General features: G+C 37.2%; 1 protein-coding gene across 4 annotated transcripts in view; it reads left to right on the plus strand.

The window, feature by feature from the left end:
* Positions 1–25396, plus strand: part of nlgn1 (neuroligin 1) — a 378835-nt gene that overhangs the window by 151992 nt on the left and 201447 nt on the right. For 2 of the 4 annotated variants that reach the window (XM_017304370.1, XM_008407822.2), the window contains 2 exons: positions 6730–6789; positions 20868–21020. In XM_017304370.1, coding sequence (XP_017159859.1) covers positions 6730–6789; positions 20868–21020 — 213 coding nt within the window. The remainder of the gene's footprint in view (positions 1–6729; positions 6790–20867; positions 21021–25396) is intronic. The other 2 variants (XM_008407824.2, XM_008407825.2) reach the window with 1 other exon arrangement.

Consider the following 25396-nt stretch of genomic DNA (forward strand, 5'->3'; position numbering starts at 1 on the left):
TCTGTAATGGGGGTTTTTAATACCTCACAAGTTTTCATTTGTTCCTTTTTTCCTTGTTATTTTAGATCATTTATTGGGGAGCACATAGTGGTTTCAGGATTCAGTTCTCAGAAACTCTCAGGTTACTTTGTGCACATAAGTTAAGACATTTAGAATCTTTATTTTTTTTAAATTAATCATCCTGATCTAATTGCTCTGGTTGCTAAGCTTATCTACACCAATCATGCGTAGCATTATGACAATTTGTTCGGTAGCCATGCAGCGTTATTCTCTAACCACTGTGATACGCAGTGTGTTCAGGAACCTTTCCCTCAAAACCAGATTTAATTCAGACAAATTCAGTAGCAAGGCCTCAACTGTAGGATCTGACCACACACGTCCCCATTGCATCGGTAAACATCACCAATTATCTGTTGTCAACATATTATGACAGACAACTGCAAGAAATTATTGTTTTATTTGATTTGAGCTGAACTATTTTGTTTAAATATAATTGTGTATTTCCACCCAGCTACAGTTAAAAACATACTTATGGAAGTTGGTCTCTACAACACATTCTTATGTTGTATTCATGAAACTGCGGTAAGTGCATCTTTACTGACACGTTTCAGTGTCCCTGTAATAAAGCTAGATCCCTTCAGGAACAGGAAAAGGAAGTAAAACCTTTGCTGTTTTAAGCAGTAACTACAGTCATGGTCATTAAATTGGAATATGTTTTAATTGATTGATTTATTCAGCAGACTCCTTGTCCACATAAACATTAAACAGAGACATGAGTCAACAATAACAACAATAAAAGATTTATGTGTTCTGTGAAGGCTCGTTTCTCAGATGTATATGTTGAGAATAACATATAAGCAGGTATTAAATAAGCTTTTCATTAAGCCCACAGTTCTGTATTAAAATGTTTTTATTGATCTAGTCAGTGTAACATTATAATCTTAAATGTTTTGTTTTTATATTGACTGTAAGCAAAAAATCATCACAATTAAGATAAATATAGGCCTGAAAACATCAGTCAGCATGGAATAATCGATATAATGTGCTTTACTCAGTGAGTTGACTTAATGGAATAAACTTTTTAATCATCTTCCTGAATATAATAGAATAGAATATACTTTATTGATCCCCACGGGGAAATTGCTTATCAGTTGACAAGCTACTCCATCTAACGTGTTAATTATTAATAATACAAATATAACCATAAAATATAAAGTTTTTAAAATATATATGTACCCAACAGTAGTTCAATAAATAAAGAATAAATAAATGACAAGCATGCACATGCAAATATGTTAATATAAAATAAGTGCAGAGAAAATTAGATTTAAGTTTCTCATAGTTGGGTATTGCAAAGTCTAATGTCAACAGGTAGAAATGATTTTTTGTCGCTCTGTGGTTCACTTTGATAAAATGAACCACTGGCTGAAGGTGCTCCCGTGTCCATCCAGCACATCATGAAGTGGATGAGACTCGTTCTGAAAGACGACCTGCATCTTGGACAGGATGCGTCTGTCTGACACCACCGTCAGAGTCCAGCTCCACTCCAACGATGTCGCTGGCCTTCCGAATTAGTTTTTTCGGTCTGTTGGTGTCCTCCACCTTCAGCCTGCTGCCCCAGCATGACTGTATATCAGAACCATTAATCAGAGACCAACTTCAGCCTTAGAAGACAAAGCCACTCTGGGGGTGGGAGCCATGTTGCCTGTATCAAAAACAACTGGTGAAGTGCTGGAGTGGGCTGATAGTGTCAGACGGAGCTTGAGTAAGGAACTTGTGAGTTTTTGATATAAGCAGCAGTGAAGGTGTTTGCTCCAACCGTGGCTAGGTCTTTTTGTCACAGAAAAGATTTAAGCTCGACTTTAAAATAGATTGTTTGGGAGATTGTCTTTTATTTCTGTTTGTCCCATTTTATTTCTTTGCAATACTCTGCACCTAAAAAGAAAAAGTGCATTAGTCTTTGGGGATATTGTAAATTACATCATGGGGGAAGACAGTTTTATGACCAAACCCTGATGATAAAAATACCTGAAAAATAGAGAGATGGGTGGTGCTGTTGTTTTCCCAGGAACTCTGCAAAGATGAGAGGACTGAAGGGAGCCAGGAAACATGTCAAGAGTTTAATCAGAGAGAGAACAGCATTAACCGGCTTTAATCCGGATTACAGGACACAATATCTGATTTTGTTCTCCATAATATCGTATTATCACTCAGCGTAATGCTAAAAGGTCACCATAAATGACCCACAGCATCCATGAGGTTCTGTTTTTAGAACAGGCCACACATCCCCAGGCAGCAGCTGAACCGTTCTTCTTAGGCGTACCACATTTTGAAATAAGTGACTTTTGTGTCTAGTGCTCATTCAGCACTTCTAGGAAGCACACTCAGCTTTTGCTTATCAAATCACTTGTCAGATTCACAAAGGCAAGCTGAGAGAATGCTGTGGGACAGAATTATATGCAGGGAAACTTCTTCCACTTAAAGTTATTAGAAAGAAACACTCGCATAGCTGAGAAGGTCTGGCTCATGAACATGAGCTACTGATGCAGTTGTAAATGTTGTAAGTTATTAATACCCCACTGGGTTTACTTTTGTACTCTTTTTATGTGACTTTTTGTTTACATTTACTTTAATAGAGACTATGTGGCTATAAAGTCAGACTGTTGCAGAGGATGTGGGTTGCAGTGCTGGCTGGTAATTGTAGTTGGTTGGATGAGCATGAGAGTTTCCTGGCTAAGGCAGTTCAAGGCCTGGTGGCATCACATGTTCTGAGTTTATGTTGCATAAAGATCCAATCAATTGTTTTCCGCATGCCACACATCTTGCAATCTTACTTCAGCATGTTTTTGATGTGATAAAGTTTACATGTGAGCATGTCGGTATGTTTGTACTTGTGTTTGTGTGTCTGTTTGTAAGGGAGGTACGTGTTTATGATTCTGTGTGAATAAAAAAACTTAAATTGACAACATGTTGGATGGTTAAAGAAGCAACTGACCACTCCCCCTGCCTGAGATTCAGTGATAGAGCACAACAAAAAATAAAGTAATCAAAATAATACAAAGTTTGACGAAGCACTTTTTTGTTGTTTTTATTCCATTTTTAGTTTTGTGTTTATGTTTTACTTTCCCCATTAATTTTATTGCAGCATTGAATATAAGTAAAGTTTAAATGTTTAATAATCATCTCCAAAAAGTGGCAAAAAATCAATAATGGTCATCAATACCCAATGAGATACAGCTGGAATTTCACAGTCAAAATTAAATGTCGCCTTCCCATTTCTTGGTTTAAAAAGTACATCTAAAGAATATCAAAATTATTGGTGAAACAACTGGGCTGTGCTTTGTCTTAAAGTACAGCGTTCAGCTAGTGAACATTTAGCTGACTTTAAGAGAGAACTTACATCTCTGTTAGTTCGCAATGTATTTTAAAATGTAAAATACATTGCGAGGGAAGAAATCCATTTCAGGATTGTGACATAACAAGCATCTCATTGAAGAGTGAATACTATAGAAGTCCATAAAATTCCATGTGTTTAAGTTTTGCTCTCATTACTGTAAAATTACTATCAGTTTCTTTCACAAATAAATAATAAGCTGCATTTTATATAATGATCCATAAACATAGCATTACTGCCTCTGCATTAATGTGTAAAACTTTTTGCTAGAAATTAGGAATCATGTTCAACAATTTCAAGGCAATACTTAGATAAACATGAATTTTATTTTGAGACACAGATATAATCCAAATTTTTGAAAGCCATGCATACACAGGTTGTTATTACATCAGTGTGGCTCGTCTACTTTGATGCTGGAAGCAGTCTGAATTCAATCACCCATTTAGGATGCATCCTTAGATCTTCTTTTTATACAGCAAATCTTCCCTGACATGTCAGGTTCACTCCTGACATGCCAAAGATAGCACATGGAAAAAATAAGACATAAATCCTGTTATTACTACAGAAGCGTCAACTCATTCTCATTTTGGGCCACATTAAGATCATGAGTGGTATATGTAACATGACATGGATCCCAGACATCTAAGCAAGAGCCAGTTGTGGCAGAATGTATTGATAAAATCACCTAAACTCAACTAATGAACTGTTAAAAGATTATAGCTTTCTCTGAACTTGATTTGGACTTCTCATGATTAAATAATATTTATTGTGACATATTTCTACATTGATGTAATTTTACACAATACAAATCAAAACTGATTTGATTTGACTGGTTAAAACTGTCATCTTGAATTTACTTTCTTTCAGACCAAGTACAAGTACTTCAGTTTATGCACTCGCCAATACCGATACCAATAAAGATACCAATACAGATACCCATATAGATTCCGATACCGATGACGATAACAATAACAAATTGGTACTTATATTTCTCGCAATAACTTTTGAGGACAGTTTTATTTAGAACAAGGTGACTCTTCTTTTTAAGTCTTTCTGTCTTGAGTTTAACACTTGTGTACCAGTACAACACAGATATATAGAAAATGCTATAAAATGTAATATTTTTCTCTTGATTTTTAGCTCAAAAACAGTCATAAATACTGAACCAGATTTTGATGCCACAGCCATAATTTAAAAATTGAAAAGTGGATAAATTTAGTTTGTTCTTACAGTAAATAAGCCTGTTTAGGCTTTGTGGCTCAACAGAAACACATTTTTATTGCTTGCAAGTTTTCAGTTTTTTATGCAGGATATGTAAATGAAGTGAAAGAGCACAACTATAATCAATCAATCAATCAAATTTTATTTGCAAAGTACATTTGAGAAACAAGGCATTTCGAAGTGCTTTACATCACAAAAACATAGAAATACAGTCTTAGAATGCACAGTCAATTGAAACATTACATTTAGCCAAGTGACATAGTAGTACATCAGATAAAAGCAGCGCCATATACTTTCTTTGCATTTCAGAGTTACTTTCACATTCTTTTCAGCTTTAAATTTGTGGTTATGACATCAAAAAGTGCAACAACAAAGTTGCCCTGCGACAGACTGCCGATCTGTCTAGGGTGACCCCTCTTCTCGCCCGGAACGTTAGCTGGAGAGGAACCAGCAACCCTTCCGACCCCACTAAGGGACAACGGTGTAAAAAAAATGGATGGATGGATTGACATCAAAAAGTCTTGCTCTCTAAAAGTTAGGAAATGACGCTTTAGACAGATAAAAAGATAGAAAATCCAGCACACTTATTCTGCATCATGCCTTTAGACACTGTATTGGAACAAGACGACACAATCTTAGAATCATGTGGAAGGGAGTTGAACATTTAAAAAAAAAAAAAAACTCCCCCAGATAGTCATACAATTGTAATGCTGTCTGTTTCCCTTTGTAGTAACTCACTAATGAGTTACAGAGATGCTACAGTTAGAACAAGGCACCTCTTGAATATTGTGCTGGAATCTAGTTCATGACTGCAGTTATTTTCCAACCTTAACTGACATACATGACACAAATATGAGGCTTGTCCTCTAAAGTTCAATCCACACATCTGCCACTATTTATTTGTTCTTCCTGTTCTGTGGGAGACCCTTATCACATTGCATATCAGTATGTGCCTAAAAAAAGTTATTGCAAACTTAACATAGACCTCTATAAAACTTTCACTTTTTGACCAGCAGAAGTCCAACTTTAGTCTAGATGTTCATGGACTACTCAGACAAGATTTAGATAAATTCAAGTAAAAATGCTTAATTTACAAATAGTATATATGAACACTATTAGCATGGTGATAACACTATTGGCATGGTGTTCATAGGCATTAGACAGTAAAGTCATAATAGCTGAAGACTTCTGTGAAACACATGTGGATTTGTAATTACTTGTTCCTGTAGCGTTTTCCCATTTTTAGTGCTAACCTAGCTAAGCTAAGCTAAGCTAACCTAACAATCTTGGTATACGTAACATGACATGGATCCCAGACATCTAAGCAACCAGCTTACTTTCATCACAAAAAAGTAAATTATCTTTTTAAGTTTTTTCTTTCCTTTGTTATTTTGGATTTATCAAAGGTCAAACAGGGCACATATAAATATATTATTAATTTTTCCTACATTCGTTATTTTTCTAATCTATTAATCAGCATTTAATGAGAAAGGAATAAAACAAACTATGAAATTGAAAGTTAATGTGAACAAGAAATTGCTTTTAATTGTTTTCTGTTTGTTTTTTGTTTACAGTGTATGCTTGTGTATCATTTAACACAAGATGGACTCTGAATGTACAAGAGGTGGAGCTGGTCATGTGCTTCTGTAGCGTGTTATGCTCTTAAAGATGCTGCTTCTTTTTACTGTCTGTTTCTTTTGCAGCTATGCAGCTCATTTTAATTGTTACGATAATACCTCAGAAATGTCGAATATATGCTAATATATGCACTGTTTTACAGTGCCTAATGTCTTTTGATCCCCTGGGTTCATCGTCAGTTAATTCTTCATTTTTACCAAAGAACAAATTTTTTTTTGCTTCTTTTTTAAATTCCCTCTTTTTTTGCTCTGTAACTATCTTAAAGCAAACTTTTCTGCACCAAATTCCGACTATAAACATGTGAAACTGACAATGAGGTGACGTTTCTGCAGTCGGAGTGAGAATTTTTCTTTAAAGAAGTGATAAAAGACTATATTCACTGAGAACCTTTCTTATCTTTTGAGAGCATCTTTTAAAGGTTGTGTGTGTTCTTGATGACCTTGTTTTCCTCCATTTTCTCCTTCTTGGTCCTATAGGTCCCCTTACAAAGAAACACACTGATGATTTAAGTGATAGTGACCGCACGGAAGATGAAGGTATTTTTTCCCCCAAATGCCAATCTGATTTGCATGACAAGGGAAACCAGACTTACCCTTTCTCCTCCAATTTTTATCTTCTTTGATTTTCTTACATTTCTTGTCCTTTTTTTGAAAGTAATGGACATTTTCTTTTTGCTCTTTACTCGTAAACTCTTTTTGGGCTGAATGTGTTTTGTCCTTTTCAGCTTGATGTCTTGAAGTTTACATGTGTCCCACCATTCTTTGATGTTAATACTGTAACATAAATTCTCTGCTTGGATTTGCTGTTTCCTTTACATTTTCTTTGTTTCTCTATGTTGCATCCCACCAGCAGATATAGAATCTATTAACCCTTCAGCCAACTGTTGCCACATTTTTGCATGTTTTTTCCTTTAATTTGCCTAAACATGGTTGTGTTGAGGGAACTCAGCCACTGGCTAATTTACTAACACTTAGACTTGTTCATGTTTCAGGCATCAAATAAAATGTTTCTATACAATTTTAAGTGCTGGATAATTATAGCATCAATCCAGTTGCATTTATAAACTTCCTGATTTTAAAATGATGTAATCCTTAACAACAAAAATTAAAAAAACATGAAACATTACCACCTAATATAATAAAATGCAAATGAAGAGGAAAAACTGAAAAATCTTAAAATAAAATCTAATAAAAAATAATAACATTTTGAACCCTCTAATAGATTTCCTGTGTACCATGTGTGCAAAAGTTAAAGAGGAGAAGCTGCAGTATTTACTGAAGGTGAAGCAAATCACTTTGACCACCAACTCACACAAATATATTCCTCCATTTCTCTCCATGCTACAATGTTTTTAAAGGATTTCTGACTCCCTTTGTGCCACAGTCTCATCAAAGGCTTCCTTTCCCATTCTAATTTCCAACCTGAAAAAGCAATCTCAGATTAAAACAACCTCAAATGCCAACACAGCATCAGGACATGTGCAGAACTATTGTTGAAACTGGAAGTTTACATACATGAAATAAAAAGACACACACACACCCACGCATCCCCACACACACGCACACACACCTTTTTTCCCCGTGTCAATCTGAAGTTATATGAAACCAAGCTTCTCCTGGTTAGGTCAGCTAGAATTAGCAAAACAATTTATATTTGCTAAATTCCACAATAATGAGATAAATATGTCAGATATTTATTTATTAATGTCTTCAAAATAAGGGGTTTACATATGTGATAATTACTGTCTCTTTAAACAATGGTGGAAAGATTAGATGATCATGTCATGGCTTTGGAAACTTCTGATAGGTTAACTGATCCATGTAAGTTAATTGTAGTCTAACCTGTGGATGGATTTTAAGGCCTCACCTGGAACTCACTGTTTTCTGATGGGAAATTCAGCAGAATTCATCCAGGATATCAGGAAGAAAATCATGGAGCTGCTGCAGTCGGGTTCATCCTGGGAACAATTTATCGATAAATGAAGGCGATGCGTTCATCTGCTCAATTACATGCAAATACAGACCTGATGGGAATGTCCAGCCATCACACTGCTCAGAAGGGAGACGGGTAGCAAGGTGGCATACAGACCTGGCTGAGTTATGCCAACCAGTTCAGTCTGAAGGAGTGGGCCAGAACTCTAGTAAACTAACTTCAGTCAGTCAGAAAAAAATGTTTAATGTGACTTTTTTTGTTGGTGTATGTAAACATCTGGTTTCAGCTGTATATATCGCTGGAACACATGCAATGCTTTAGTCTTTGGTGAGTTCATGCATTCATTATATGATTCAGTCAAGCTAATGTAATGTTTCCAGGTATAAACTGGTGTAGTGAAATAGCTGCTCTGTATATCATTTTCAATTGCATCTGAAATGCATTTAGATTTCATCCAAGCTGTTAATGCTGTAAAGGCGCTGAGTGCAACATCAACACCTTCTATAAATTATGACAAAGACAATATGAATTTAAGGCTTTAGCAGTTATCTTCTTGGTATTTAAATTGAGAGTAGAACTCTGACTGTGCTTAAACTTCATATTCTCAATACAAAAGAACAGGGGATGTTTTGCTTGATTGCTGCAGATAGTAAGTCTGTTGTAAAATCACATCAGAAAAAAAAATGTCCTTGATAAAATCAGAGGAGAGTGTCATATCCCCTGAAGACTGCTGCAGTGCAGCTTTAATGACAGACAGAAGGTCTTAATAAGGCACCTCTACTGTATAATATCACGAGGCAAACAGAAGTTTCACCCAAATAAGACTCACAACGATCCAGATCCTTTTGATCTGTGCCACCATGCTGTTTTTCTGGGAACTAGCATACATACTAAGTCTCCTGAACCCTTTCACACACACAGACGCACGCACACATCCACACACACACCTACACACACACACACACACACGCACGCACACACACACACACACACACACACACACACACACACACACACACACACACACACACACACAAACGAGATTAGTGATAACCACACAGACTTATGCAGTAAAATCCCAACAAGCCTCAAGTATTATCTTGATAAAGGATGCATGCAAGGAAAAGTAATCCAGTTTAACATAGAGGAAAATATGGCTGAGAAAACACACAGAACCAAAGTCTGTCAGGTTCTCTCTGATCAGCTCCCAAGCCCTCCACCCATTTCCCTCTACACATAATGTCTGAATACTCTTAACCTTTGACCCAATGTTGCCTTGTAGCGCAGTCAGAGAACATCCCCTGACCTCACCGCCCCTCCTGACCAGTAAATCTTGCATTTCCCTCTGTAGACTCTGTGAAGCTGGTGTGTGTAATCCTTTTTGTGTTAAGAATAGAGATGTAACCGAGAAAGTCTCTAAAAGCTGGAGATTTGCCCCAAGCTCAAGATTTTCACTGTATAATGCTGAAGTAGTTAGAAATATAGATGTCATGATCTGTAGAATTCACAAGAGCTCATGCAGCTCATAAACCCCATCATACCTCATATTCATCTTTTATGGGTATCGTATTTTGAAAGGCCAAGATTTGCAAGTAGCTGATGCAAGACCAACCGAGACCTGAAGCTAAACCAGTGGTCATCAGGTCCAGGCCTGGAAAGCTGACAGATTTAGCTGATTTAAATCACATGCCTTATTATAAAACAACTTCTCAAAAGCACAATATCATCAGAAACTTTTGATCAGCTTTAGATGAAGAAACTGAGCTCAGATTACATCAGACATGCTAAGATCAAACCAGGTGAGACCAAAAGTTTCTGTCATCTAGAAATGACTCCAAACCAAAATGTTCCATCATGGCTAATGCAAAGGCTTGTTCCAGTCCTTTAAATCAGCATCACTTTTAACCATACAGCATTGATTACAGACATTGTTTACTTTCCAGTAAGGACCCTCATGTTGATTGTAACAGTGGAAAAGCTTCTCAGTCCTCCAGGAGACTACAATGCTCAGAGCTTAAACAGAAAACAGACCTTTTCTTGATTCTTGAGCACAGTTCACCCAAATGTGTACTTCACTTCTGATTATGGGTTAGGTGAATTATACTTATCAACCACATTAATAGAGTAGTTATAGGTCACTAATAGTCACTGTAATTGGTAAAGTCCATTTGGTTTGAGTTTAAGTATTGGCCTTCTCAACTGATACAGGATGTGATCAAAATATCTGGTCAGATTCATTTGTCTCCATTGTCTTATTGTTCTATAGAGCCTCCCTTCATAAAAAGTTATCATTTTACATAATTGTACCATACAAAGAAATTAATACCAAACTAGTTCACAAAGAACCGATAAGCATTTGTTGAATTTCAATAGAATAAATACACTCCATCAAACCTTTAAAAGAGTCCATGTTTTCCCTGCTTTCTGAAAATCAGAACCATTCTTTAAGTGGAGCTTCAAAATGCACAGAGGCCAAAGAGGAGCAAGAGACAAAACAACAGCAGAAGGCATTTTACTGAAAACATGTTAACTGGCACAGTTTAAAGTTTCAAATTCTGGCTAATAAAACCCAAAATGAACGTCAAAATGAACTTATGAAGATAACCACCATTGTTTCTGTTTAAAATTAGTTTCATTATGCTTGATGGATATCTCCCTTCAGACTTGCAGGAAATCCCTCCACTTATTGGAGGGAGCATCCTTAACGAGGAGCATCCATGTTCTGGATCTCATGGCTGTTTTTCCAAGCTTCTCTCTCCATCCATCCCCAAAATTTAAATAGGGGAATGTTTTTAGTGTTGAAGGAAATGTGGCCTCTGCTCTTCTCTCACAGACACTGTATCTGCAGTATGCATCAGTTAGAGCCTTAATTTAGGCTGAGTATCTGCCAGTCCGTTCATGAAAGCCCACCGGATCCCCTGGCTCTGTGCAGGTAAAATTGCTTTGAGTCTACCACTTGAGTTATTTATCCCATGAATCTCATGATATTTTAAGAGATTTAAAATGACTGCGTCCTTGCGTCCAAACTCTGCAGCAATAGCGTGTAGTTGGATGTGCAGCTCAGCAGTGCTGGCATGTTCAAAGGCAGAACACCGCACTAGCCCTCTGGGGCTTATGATTGTGAATGCCTGGCAGAAAACGTAATGAAAGCCAGATTTATGCTCTGAATTTTAAGGCTAACAGCCTTAAGACTTTGATCAGCTGTTTGAGTCCAAATGCATTTCTTTAACATTTTTACGCTTAGCTTGTTGCTCTTGTTCCTTCTTTTGAAGCACCACTTATAACCTTTTCATGGTCCAGGAGTATAAATACCAAATTCTTCTAATTTCTGTCCCAATTTTTCAGATTGAGATCAGGAGTCCATGTTATCCAAACTGTGAAACAGGTCAGTTGCAGCTTCAATATGTAACGTTACAGTACAGATTCATTAGTTATTGGGAACCTCAGCCACAGCCAGAAGACAGGATCATAGAAAGGAAGAAAAAAAACCTACTGCTTGTTAGTCTTGTTGGTTTGATAAGTCTTCAACATGAGCAGATGAAGAGGATACTAAAGTTGTTGCCGCAGCCTGCGGGCATCTCTCAGGCTTTGCTTTGAGAAATCTAAAGCTCCTGAATCTCTTTGATCATATCCTCATACCTGAGAAAGAAAAATGCAGACTAGCTATTCTCAGACAGCTCGGTCTCTGTCTCTCTCTCACCCAGACTTATTTCAGGAATGTCTAAATAGTTGAAGCGCTCCAAAATGTGTCTCATTTTCACACATTTTCCTGTTTTTTTTAGCTCACCCTAAAACAATCCAGGTTTGAACGACACTGATTTGTTTGCTCACTTATTCCTAGTTAGCTTAATCCAAAAGTAAGACTCAGTGAAAAAGTAGATATAAAAAGGAAAATTCAATTCAAAACCAGACCAAGAGCAAACGATTGTAGTATTACAATAAGTAATCAATATTTACGTGATTAGCAGTGGTTCTGGTAATCACTTTAAATACATCATTAAGTCATGCTACGAAAGATGATGAAACCCTCCACTAGCTGAATGAAGATTAATTGAAAGGTTTTGAGAATGAAGAGGCTTTAGAGGATTGTTTTTGGTTCTCTGACAGCCAATCAAAGCATGCCAGGAAGCATATAGTGAAGAAAAAAAAATGAACATCTTACAGCTGGAATCTTAAAGTATATTGTGTTCTGTTGACACTGGAACTTCTTTCACTTTGTAAATCCAGGTAAATCCATCAAATTCCCACACAAAGCCGCTGCAGTTTTCCTTTAACCTCACCTCATTACCACTGACCTTCAGAGCAGAACGAGGGGAGGCCGTTAGAACAGCCATGCTGGATGTACAGTATCTCTGAGGCAGACTCATTTTTTTCAAGCAGTACTTGAGAGCTCATATCCAAACAGAGCAGGAGGACTGTTTAGGTCATCCATACCCAATAAAAAGTTCAACATATTTAAAGGAAACTTACAAAAAACCAGAAGCGTTGTTTTGATTAAAATCCAAGACATGAAAAATGACTAAATTTTCATATGGGTGGGATCAATTAAGTTTTAATACCCACCTTATTTCTGTAACCCATGATGCTGTCTGGCCACTTGTCTGGAGCATGTAAGGTTTCTTGCAGAAGAGATGTGAAAATATTCACTTTAAAATGAACAGCATTATTTGCATACTCCATGCACATACTAGAATATGTAATTGCTTCTCAAACCTTTATGCTCTGAACAAGGTGAATAGGAAATGTGAAATTAATGTGGCATTTTCTATGCTTTTAAATCTTTTAATTGGCAATTTTACCTTGTAGTTTGAGAATGGAGTCCATGATGGAAAGAAGGGAATCTCACGGCCTTATGAATTATACCAATCATAAAACGACACAAAGCCAGGTTCACCATTTACCTCCCTAGGTTTTTTGTAAACAAAATGAATGGAGGCTACATACAGTAGGCAAATACATCCCATACCTGGGATTTTTTAAAATTTTTAATCATTATTCGGTGTTGAGGTGCGGTGAGAGAGAGGACAAGGTTGAGAGATTAAAAACAAGTTGATTTTGATGAAAAAGCCATCCACAACGGTTCCAAAACACAGGCAGCACAGTAAAGCTCTCACACTGGTTAACAAGAAACATAAGATAAATGGACTGACTGGAACTACAACTAAGACAAAGAACACAGAACACAGGTGGGTTTAAATACACAGGGAGGGTAATCAGGGATGAGACACACCTGGGAACAATCAAGGGGAAGACAGAACACAGAGACTCACTAGATGCAGAAACCGAAAAGAATCCATGGGGGGAAAAAAAAACACAAAAACTCAGTCAACAACAAAATAGTATGGCCAAGGCAGGAATAGTCTGTGGACCGGCAATGGCGCAGGAGACCGACCCCTCGTGGCAGGTCCGGCGGCCGGCAACGGCGCAGGAGACCGACCCCTCGTGGCAGGTCCGGCGGAGTCAACAACAAAATAGTATGGCCAAGGCAGGAATAGTCTGTGGACCGGCAATGGCGCAGGAGACCGACCCCTCGTGACAGGTCCGGCGGCCGGCAACGGCGCAGGAGACCGACCCCTCGTGGCAGGTCCGGCGGCCCGCAACGGCGCAAGAGGCCGACCCCTCCGTCTCACAATGAGGCGGATGGCAGGGTAGCTGCACCGTCTGGCCCAGAGACTGGCTGAGCCCCCGCAGAGGCTGCGGAGCGCCGGCCGGCGGCTTGTGGAGGGTAGCCGGGGGTCTCGGAAGGAGCGCTGGGGGTCTCGGAAGACGACGTAGGCACAGGATCAGCAGCAGCGATGAAAGGTGCAGGGTCCGCAGCCGCTGCAGCAGGTTCAGGCATCAGCGGAGAAAACGCTGCAGCCCCAGAGGAAGATGTGGTAGGTGCTGGACCCGGAGACTGCAGAGAGGGTGGAGCGGCGTGTGTGGAGGAGTGTCTCTTCTGAATGAATTCGTTGTATAGTTCGAGAAGTATTTCCAAAAAAAATTAGTCTCTTGAATTGTTTGAATAGGAAATTGAATTTCTCTTCAGAGTCCATTTCATAAAAGTTTATGAGTTGATTAACAGAATAGTCCTTGGAAGCTGTCTGGGAGGTTACCAGAGAAGGGCGATCCTGTTTCGCCATCATAGTCCGATTCGATTCCCATTTCCTCCAGAAGCAGCGGAGAAGGCAGGTACTCCACATCCTTGTAGAGATCCCTCTGTGCCAATTCCAACTGCTGTTGGATCCATTCTTCCTGGTCATTTGATGCCATGATTCTCGCCTTGTCTGGTCGGGTCCTTCTGTCATGATTCGGGGTTGAGGTGCAGTGAGTGAGACATCGTAGGACCAGGTTGAGAGATTGAAAAAAAGTTGATTTTAATGAAAGAGCTATCCACAATGGTTCCAAACACAGGCAGCACAGTTGAGCAGACGGTAAAGCCCTCACATTGGTAGCACTGGCTAACAAGAAACATAAGATAAATGGACTGACTGGAGCTACAACTAAGACAAGGACATATACAAGGAACAAAGAACACAGGTGGGTTTAAATACACAGGGAGGGTAATCAGGGAATGAGACACACCTGGGAACAATCAAGGGGAAGACAGGAACAACATGGAGACTCACTAGACAGAAACCTAAAATAAACAAACAGAAACAGAAAAACTCAAATTCCAAGAGATACAATGTTTGGAAATCAGTCAAAGGCCATTCCCATATGTGGTCCTAAATCAGATAGGTACCATATTGAAAGGTGATGTCACACTTTATCCATGGTTTACGTCACAGTGTTTTGTACAAGAAGAGGTGGAAATCAGGAGCATCACAACTAAATAATGGGTGACAGCAGCGTGGCTCATGTTGTGTTTGCTGCTCTAATTATGCGCTCATGTTCACTGTTGCCCGTTTCAGATGCATCTCTACAGACCTGCAGAACATTTCATAAGTACATCAAGCCAAGCTACACAAACATGTTCCTAGACTCTCCTTCAAAATAAACATCTTGTGACAACAGTATTAATTCTTTTGAACAGTGGATGCAAGTCAGAACAACTGTTGGGTCCAGTTGTACACAAGAACTGGCAGAAGTGTTGCACCGATGCCGCTTATCTGGCTGATCACTGATCTTTGAAAAGCCTGACCTGCCAGTTCAGATTTTGGCCAATACTGTTTTTTTGTCTGAAAAGTTGCTAAACATTGTTACAAATTGCTAACAGTGGAGTGACTATTGTTAACCATTCACATGCAGAAGGTCAGTGAGTCCTCTCTCACAGCAAAGCAACAGGACTACATCTGATTGGCAGACCTTTGGATAAGATCAGCTTCACATGCAAGTATGTGAACCCATTTATCAACCAACCATTTTATTGCTGCACCCCTAATAAGAAATGGGATATATGTTTGCTTTTATAAAGACAGAATCCTGTGTTTGATATCCCTTTTTCTTCTGTTCTTGTGGGTCACTTTGGTGCTAGATCACCTTGATCTGATAGTGATCTATAACTATAATGCAAACAACTAATAAAATCTCAGCAGAAAGTCAGATTTCAATATTACATTCACAATGTGATGTTAGCTACATGTACTGTAGATACCACATTTGTCTTGATTTCTTTATCAGTAGATAGAAAACAAATCTCTGCATGCAGAAATAATCCTAATGTTATTAGGATTATTTATTGCCTTGTTTATTATTTATTGCCTCTAAATAATAAACACGTAGAGGCAACAAGTAGGTTTTTCATCTCACATTTAGGTTAGCAGAAAGAATAAACCGAGCTGTTCTCAAGATCTTCCATCTTTTTATTTAGATGTCTCCATTGTCTTACTGACAAGGCATGAGTGTTCCAACATTTCTGATTGGAATCACAGATTTTGTGAAAGATGGAGAGGAAATTTAAAGTTTAAAAGAAAAAAGAAAAGAAAATAGCAAGGGTGTAAATCATCATTTTCATGATTATAGTGATTAAAAGAGTGATTTTTAATGCTTTAAAAGTGTAATTAATAGCAATATTTCATCAGAATGTGATAATCATGCACCAATTCTTGAAATATCATTGTTGGTTTGGTTCTTCAGCATTATTACCATGGTTATCTCTGTCATCAGCACCAACAGTCACCAGTCTCAGAATAGTAATCTTGACTTCTATAAACCAGCATAATTATCACCATCAGCTTTGGCTTAAAGCTCAAAATCATGGGCCTAATTAAGTTGTCCTACAATTTCTCATCATTCCTTCATCATTGTCTATACAATCATCATCTATAACAGGTAACTATAGTAACCTAATGTGTGACCACCATTGACGAGAGTTGAATGTAGTTATCGTTACAATCATTGCTGCTGTTGACATCAACATCAGTGTCTGTGTCTTGTTTGCTGCCATCTTCACTGTCAACATTGTTCTGACTAAATTCATTTGTATAATGGCTTTAATTATGCTTATCATCACCACCATAACAGCTATTATCATCCTCATTACTGTCACTCATCACTTTCATCATCAGGGCTTCACGATTTCATTACTGAGGCTCATTGTGACCAATATATAAAATTGGAATTACACTTACCAGCTTATACCATCAATACTCCAGCTATAGATTTTAATTAATATTATGACATTAGCACTATGAGTGACATGAAAATTGCCATGGTGACTCACACAAATACTGTCAGTATTTTATTTATAGAGTACAAACACTTAACCGTTTTCTATTACAAGTTTTTGGAATAATTTGATGAGTTCTATGACAAGATGCTGGATTGTAGAGAAGATAAAAACTACAGATATTGATGTTAGCTATGTTTATAGAAAAGGTTAAAAAAGACAAATAAAATACTAGCCACGGTCAGCCTTTTATCCTCTGTTCATCCCTCATTTCCCTTTTAAATTAAATCTTTATTTATTTAGAACATGAAAAAAAAACAATGGAAGAGAGAAAGAAAGAAACTGAAAAAGAAAAATACGACAATATGTAACAAAAGGAGCAGGGAGAAGCCAATGCTTAGTAAATCCTTACCCCAGTTGACTTGTAAAATATAAACACTGTGCATTTCACAATGCAGAATCCAAATATGTCCATATGGCATATTTTTAATCGATGTCACAAAAAAGTCACTGTACAAAGAATTTTTGGTAACACTTTATTTGAAGGGGTGTCCATAAGACTGACATGACACTGTCATAAACATTCATAAAGACTTCTTCATGTTCATGACAGGTGTTATGCCATGTTTATGACAGTGTCATGTCAGTCTTATGGACACCCTTTCAAATAAAGTGTTACTGAATTTTTTTATGGTGCAGTCTCCACCATGCTTGGAGAAAGGACATTTCTGATGCTCTGCTGCTTTGCTTGAATAAATATTTCATAGAATTAAACACCCTTGGTATCAATCAGCTCTATAGCTGTTGAATCACCTTAATGGCACATTAAAGAAGCCAAATGTGCTCCTTTCCACAATTTTCCTTCCATGTTCAGTGTGGACACTTTAATCACACTGTGTAGGAAAACTTTCCTGAACTGAAAATCCTTTTTATTTTCACTTTGGTAACAGTTTTTCTTGAATGGTTAATTTTTAATTCCCTATGGACTCACTGATCTCCTTCTAGCCCAAAGTTCCTCAGTGATAACACATCAGCAGCATAAACAAAGTATGTTGCGGCATGCACCAATGAAGAAAGTCAGAAAGCAAGATGAGTCGCTCATTTCTGGGCAGCAGAAGATGAAAGTGACTCCATGTTTTGAACATCACTTTTTCAGAATGTTGTTGGATCTCCACAAATCATGTAATCCTTTCTGCTTGCAACTTGGTTTATGTCAGAGTCTTGTCAGGGATTCCAACTTCCCATTACAAACACTTTTGCTTTTAATCTTCTTGATGATTTGTGTCTGTTAGAAACTGAAAGTTGTAAAATTTAGGATGACTCAATAACTAGCAGTATATTGGTTTCCTTTCATTCTGTACTCAATTAAAAAACCTTTAACCTTCAGAAGCTAGTCTCAGCTGTACATAGTCACACGTCTGCTGGCGTTTCACTTCATCACTTTGCTTACTTTGTAGAACAAGCCATTGTAATAAATGCAAAATGTTTTATTTTGTTTAAGAAGTAAAAAACAAAATCTATCAACAAATCAAAGACATATTCAGCAAATTAGACTAGTACTGGAAAATGTATTTATTTCAGTAACTCATTACATAAATTCAGTAAGCAGAGGAATATGTTTTCAACCTTTTATTTTTGTTAATTATGATGATTTCATGAAAACACAACATTTTAAGATAAGAATATTACATTGCAGCCTTTAAGAAGCATTTTATTACAGAAATATGATCTTAAAAATTAAGGTTAATAACTAATTAAAGATGTTTAAAATATACTTCTAATCTTCCACATGAGCCTCATCAACAGCATCTTCTCATTTAATGAATATGAATGTGTTTAGTGAGGTGCAACAAGTCTTTTAAACAAGTACAGTTAAAAATTAACAATAAATATAAACTGTAGTTCTGGGCTCCACTTACTAAAAGGTTAGTTAGCACTAAGCTTAAAGCACTACTAATAAACACTAGTTCTGCTAGTGTTTATTTAAGCTTAGTACTAATTAGTATTAGTATTAGTACTTAGTACTAAAACTAAAGCACTACACCAACAAGGTGTTAGCAGATTAGCTAAATTATATCTGCCCTTTACAGACTACGACGCTCAAAAACAAATGTAGTTTTGACACCATAATTAGCATGTTTAGTGTTTAATTTTGTTCCAGCATGTTTCTTGTTTGAAATGAAGCACAAGGAGAGTAAAAGGAACTGCTGCATCATCACCCACTTCAAAGTGACTAGAAACATCCAACTACTTGAACAATTCTTAATAGCTGATAATCAAAACTTCAACACAGATAATGAACTTCATTCAACTGAAAGTTTACAAAACAGCCAAATATATGAACTCTTTCAAATCTACTTGGATCAATTAATCCAGGAGAAGCTATGTGTTCTAAAAATGTTCAAAGTTAGCAAAAAGACTGAAGTGCAAATCGAAAATTTTAAAAATTACTGCATGTTAATACACATCAAGTCAATGTAATTATATCAAAGTTCAGAAAGACACAATTTAAAAGCAAAAGTCATAAAATATGTTTTAAATGATTTCAGTGGAAACAGGGTAGCTTATTCTAATTTAGCTCACTATTAAAACCTAAAACACTGACACTCAAACAGAACCCTGGGAGGAATGGTCCAGTTTGTCCACAATGTCATATATAAGGACACAAACAATATAATATACATCATACATACAAGCGGCACATAGGGGTAGCCATACACATCCTGTAAGCTTCTTGTAAACGACACATCCAACCTGCTTGAACTGCACATGATTCTTTCACAGCTTCACCTGTGAAAGAATCCTGCTGTCATTGTTGACCTGCCAACTGTTTAAAGTTGAAATTCAGTCATGACAAATAGATCATGTTGTTTTCATGCAAACAAATACTTGTATGGTAGAGATTTGCATATTTTCCACACGTCTGCGGTACTGTGGTTAGCCCTAAACTTCCCTAATGGCTTCATCTGATTTTATATCTTTGTTTATAACAAGCGTAGTTTTCTACATTTGTATTTGGATGTGAATATTTTTAGAACATACAGTATGACAGACAATTTATACCCTAAACAGCATACTTTCTTTTTTACCATGACTGTACATAACTATTATTGTGCTGCGGTTAACAAATTATGCCTTTCTATAACCATTTCCTTTGGGTTGGGTTCTTAATTATTAATTTATTTATTTCTTGAGAGAAGATTTAGTTTTAATTCTGTGATAAGGAAAATGAGAGGGTAACTACTTCAATGCAGTTCAAGGACTACACTTTTTTTTGTTTTTAGTGTCTTGTGAACAAACACTCTACTCAGATGGAGCCACAATTTCTTTCTTTTAGTTTAATACCATCTTTATTTTATGACAAATGTCTAACAGAGCATTATAGAAATGATTTAACTCTAAATAAACTTCCAGACTTATGTTTTGCCATATTAGCAAAATCTTTGATTTATTTTAACAGAAAGGTGTCTTATTTAACTTCTAATTAATCCTGTTTGCCTCTGGTGCTATCAAGAGCTTGCGTGTTTCAGAACTGTAACATAAAGGCAAATATTTCTCTATAGCTGAACAGATAAATAAAGCAAATACCTGATGGCAAATTTACATCTCAATGACCTGAAAGATTTATTTTATTTTTTTTTAGAAAAGGCCAAACCTATCGTAGTATTTACTAGCAGATTTTTCTGCAGATTAATTGCTCAGTTTATGCACCAGCTTGATATGACAGGTCAGATTGCCACTCCTTCCTGTTGACAGCTGGTTTCCTGGAGTATAATTAAGACTCATTGCTTTAAGTATTCTGTTTCATTAACACAGAGAGTATGGGAAATTTAAAATGGTTCACAAAATAAACCCCCATTTACCAGTCAACACAGACCAATCCTTTGAATGGAAAAAGAAAAAAAATCAATTTGATGCCTGAAGCTAACAAGGTCTCCATATTAAAAAGCCAGTGTGCCAGGACAATTCTGGAAAACAAACTAAGAGGTAGCCAAAGTGTACTAGAGAATTAAAATTTCATCACTGTCTGTCACCTTCAATCTGTCATCTAATCAGTCCTTCTGCCTGTTCCACCTCCTCTTCTTCCTCCAGATATTAGGGAGAGTGGAAGCCCCAAGCCGGTGATGGTTTTTATCCACGGGGGTTCTTACATGGAAGGAACTGGAAATATGTTTGACGGCAGCATCCTAGCCAGCTATGGGAACGTCATCGTTATTACAGTCAACTACCGCCTGGGCGTCCTAGGTAAGGATCCTTCTGTTTCATATGTTGGAAGCAACTGGACTTTGTTTTTCTTTCTTTCTTTCCTTCATTCTTTCTTTATAACGTTCATCCTTTCTTTCTTTCGTGGTTGAACAAGCATAGCGTTGCTTTCTGGCTTGAACTGGGAGTACTCAGGCAGTTTTTGCTTCACTCTGCTATAATCTGATCTGTGGCTGGTGTCGGCTCTCGTTTCCTTTCCCATCATGAAGAAGACTCTGAAAGGTTGCTTTAAGACGGTTGCTATGTTGAGGTATTCCATTTGACAGAGCAAAACCGCAGAAGATTGTTAAGCATCTCTTTGGTTGGATGAGTCCACGGCATTGAAAAGTTTGTGGGCATGAGGCCATCAGGGCATGTTTTCCGTTGATTCAGCTTGAAGACATTCCTGGGTTTCTGATCCCCAGCAGATGATGATTAGACGAGGCTTAGTCATACACACATAGAGAGTGAAGTTGATGCTGACTTGTGTTACTCAGTGTTGGATACACTTTTTTTATTTTCACTCTGATTGACATAAATGTGACATGTGTTTTTCAGTGTAAATATTGAAGGTTTGAAAAATATGGACTCACAGAGGAAATCGTCTGTTTTGTTCTCCAGTCAACAGTGTTTGATCCACACTGGGACTTTCAATTCTCACTTTCTCTCCTCTCCATTGTATCTTGTCATCAGCTGTATTCATAATTCCTTCTCTTTTGTGTTGGGCTGTCACTAGCGTCTCCAGAGGGCAGGTATGTATAGCATATATGATGAAAACACAACTTTCACCGACTCTAAAGCAGATCATACTGAGGTTTGTTTGAATGAGAGGAAATGATCTCATTTTCATATTGTTTGGTTACTACGGTTTCCGGTTTTTCTGATTAAACTAGACTGGATTAGTGACTGAGGTCAATACTCACCTTTTATACCAATAAAAATCTGTCTCTGCATATTTGTCTTTATTTGTAGATGTATGTGTGAATGTGAAGAATGAGCATGGACATGGTCCATTCCTTCCAAAGCAAATGTGCAGAATATGAGTCAAATATTAATGCTGTCTGCAGTAGTCTGCACTGTCTAGTGTTATTTGAATCATTCAGACTGATTGCTTTTGTATGATTTATTTATTCGCTCTGCCAACATACTCTAATCAAAACTGATAGGAATACTGTTGCTACACATATATGCTAATAAAAAAGACAATTCACTGGCATGAAGTTTATAAAATGTAGGATTTTGTTTTTGTTTGTATTTTTTAGTTATTCTAGAGTATTCTATGTTCCTTCGTCCTTATTAGATCAGTTTTGTTTCTGTTCAGTTCTTTTATGGTTTCTCCTTATGTCTTTGTCTCTATAGTTTATTTTTCTTTAGTGTTAGAATTATTTCCTGCTCCATTGTGTAATCTTCCCTGTGCTCCTCTCCCTCCCCCTCCTTAATCTACTTAAACATTCTCCAACTACTCTCACCTGCAACCTATTAGCTTATCATTCAGGTTTATTGTTCCCACGCTCTGCCTCCCAATATTTAAGGCTCTCTGCCTCTACCACTAGTTGCCAGCTTGTCTTCTTTCTTCTCACGTCTCCTTGGTAATTTCCTCGTCTTTATGTAGTTTCCTCATGATCTCCCCGTGTTTCCAGTTTGACTTTGTTTTTGGATTTTTCTGTTTCCATGGACTTTCACATTTTGTAAGTTTTTGTTCTTCATTTTTTGCATTAAATCATCAGCACCACCTGATGACTTTAGACTGCTGCATTTGGGTTGACCATCCTCAGCACTAGTGATGGGTAAATGAGGCGTCATGAGGCGTTTCGACTCATAGCAACACTGTATTGATACTGTGTCGATACTGTGTCACTCAATACTGACACCTGCTGGACATTAAAAATTCCTACAGGCAACGTAGTGATTTGATGACCAAGTACAATAAGATTTAAGTCTTTGTATTTTATTGAATATTATATGTTGTATTATGTCATATCTTCAGTTACATTTAAAATATATTTGATATAAAGTCAATAAAGAATGTGAACATTTACCATAAAGTGAAAATTTAAGTGAATGTGTTTGGAATGAGGATGTTTTTTTCCCACACATTTTTATTTAAAAAATTTTTTTACAACCTTTTGAAATGAAGCCTGTTACGCTTTTTTGACAAAACTTCTGCTGTAGAAAAAATTAAGTAAACACTACATTTACAGCGAACCCTTGTTTTTATTAGGGGTTGCGTTCCAAAAATAACCCGTGAGGCGAAATCCGTGAAGTAGTTACCTTTATTTTTTATTTTTTACAGTTATTATACAGCATAAATAAATACTCTACATTGAAACCAAAGAACAAAACCTGTTTTCAGGTCAGCGGATGTGCGTGTGCATCAATCGGTCATTAATGTGATCCGGAGTCATGTCATTAAAGCGTCTCCTCCAACCCGCCCCGCCAGATTCACAGCTGTACCTACGTCAGAGCGACGGATCTCATCAAACGAGCCTCCAGTCGGGTTCTGCTGCCTCTGGCCACAGTTTTTTTTTTTTTTTTTTTTTTTTCCCAGCAGATATTGAAAGTTTCAGTTTCCATCTCCTGAGTGGCCAATCTGTATTAAACACCGTAACGTTCTTGGCACTCAGGTAGTGCGGAGACTGTTTTTTACCAATCATATGGTCAATTAGGACAAGAACACTGTGGGAAAAAAACTGCACAAAAAAATATGCAAAGCAGTGATACCGTGAAAAGTGAACCGCGTTACAGCGAGGGTTCACTGTATATGAAATAATTTATAAAAATCAACTGAGTAATTTGTACAATGGCTCCATATCTGAGTTTATCTAGGTGTATCTGAGACTTCATTCTCATTCCTGGCCTCATAATGCCTCAGCATTGAAAATGTGGATTTATTTAAATAAGACAGTTTAGTTAAATATATGCAACAATTAACCTGCAGAACATAATATGAAAGTAAACTAAAAGTCAGTTTCAGCTGAATTTGGGTTCAGATAGATTAAGTAGAAACTGACAAGAACCGGATGAAACGACAAAAATGAAAACAGATGTATTTTCCAATATAAGATCAAAATGGTCCCACACTGCGGAAATATTTCCTCTGAAGCTGCTCCATAGATGACAATGTAAAAGATCAAGAATTTGTTTGGCAAATGCTTTTGACAGATTCGCTTCCTTATAAACACAGTTTGGCATCCAGTGTCATTTCGAAGCAGTTCCTGTATTGGTCACGTGACTTGCTGAAACCAATACGCGCACCGACACTGGTGTTGGTCTATGGGCTTGATGCATGCGCCGGCGCGTCGGTGTTGCTGGACCCATCACTACTCAACACAAAACATACTGAGACTTTCTGTGGAACCAGTTTACAATGCAGAAGTTGGCGTTTCCGATAAAATGATGAAACTTTCAGACCAGATTCATTAGATTTTTCTTCTTTTCTTTTTTCTTTTTTGCTCATATCAAAGGCATTTTTTCCAAGTCAGAAACCTTTATCTAGTCATTATGAAAGAGAAATAAAACTGGCCCTAGGATGAATCCCTGATGGACTCTTTATTGTAGACTGGGTTTATCAGAATTACAGTGCTTAACAGAAGCAGTTTCCTTACTTTATTAACATCAGTGTGTTATCATGGAAGTCAGATAAATAAAAATTTGCCAGAATAAGCCAATGAGAAACTATTTTAAAAGCTTTAAAGAAAAGTACTTCATGATCAGTGATGGCTGTGATAACCATCCATACGGATCTGTACTGATGTTTATATATAACTGACTTTTTTATCCCTTGGAAGAAAACATGTGTGTTTAAAAACAGAATAAAGCTAGTCAAAACATTAACCTTTCACATCTTATTTCCCACCGTCTTTCCTTCCACTCCACCCTTAATTCTCTTCCCTTTTTCTTTTTGCTCTGATGTCCAAGTTGAAAATGGCTGCAGGCCTAATAGTGTTGGAGAAAACCGTCTTCCTGCTGGTTAACATGGTGTCTCTCCTTAGATTAGACTGTGTGCATGTTTACCCTCTTGGCAGTGGAAGAAGAGTGTTACTTTATCTTACCAAACATTCTATCTTGTGTGTGTGTGTGTGTGTGTGTGTGTGTGAGGTGTTTGTTAAGGAAGAATTATTTTGTGGTTAAATTTAGGAAAAAAATCTGGCTCTTCTTCTTCCTGTTGGATCCCGGGTTCTCTCTACGGTGGCGTGTGTGGGACAAAATACAACAATGCGTGATGATGTCACAGAATTGTAGAATTTAATCCAAATCGGAACAAAGTGCGAAGATACAACAGAAAGCTACAAAATAATAGAGACACACATTCATTACCTGAGACAAGAGATAGGGACAGCAAAGATATCTTTGGAGAAATTGCAAGGGCAAGATCTGAT

Source organism: Poecilia reticulata, linkage group LG4, assembly GCF_000633615.1.
Source record: "Poecilia reticulata strain Guanapo linkage group LG4, Guppy_female_1.0+MT, whole genome shotgun sequence".
Taxonomy (NCBI): domain Eukaryota; kingdom Metazoa; phylum Chordata; class Actinopteri; order Cyprinodontiformes; family Poeciliidae; genus Poecilia; species Poecilia reticulata.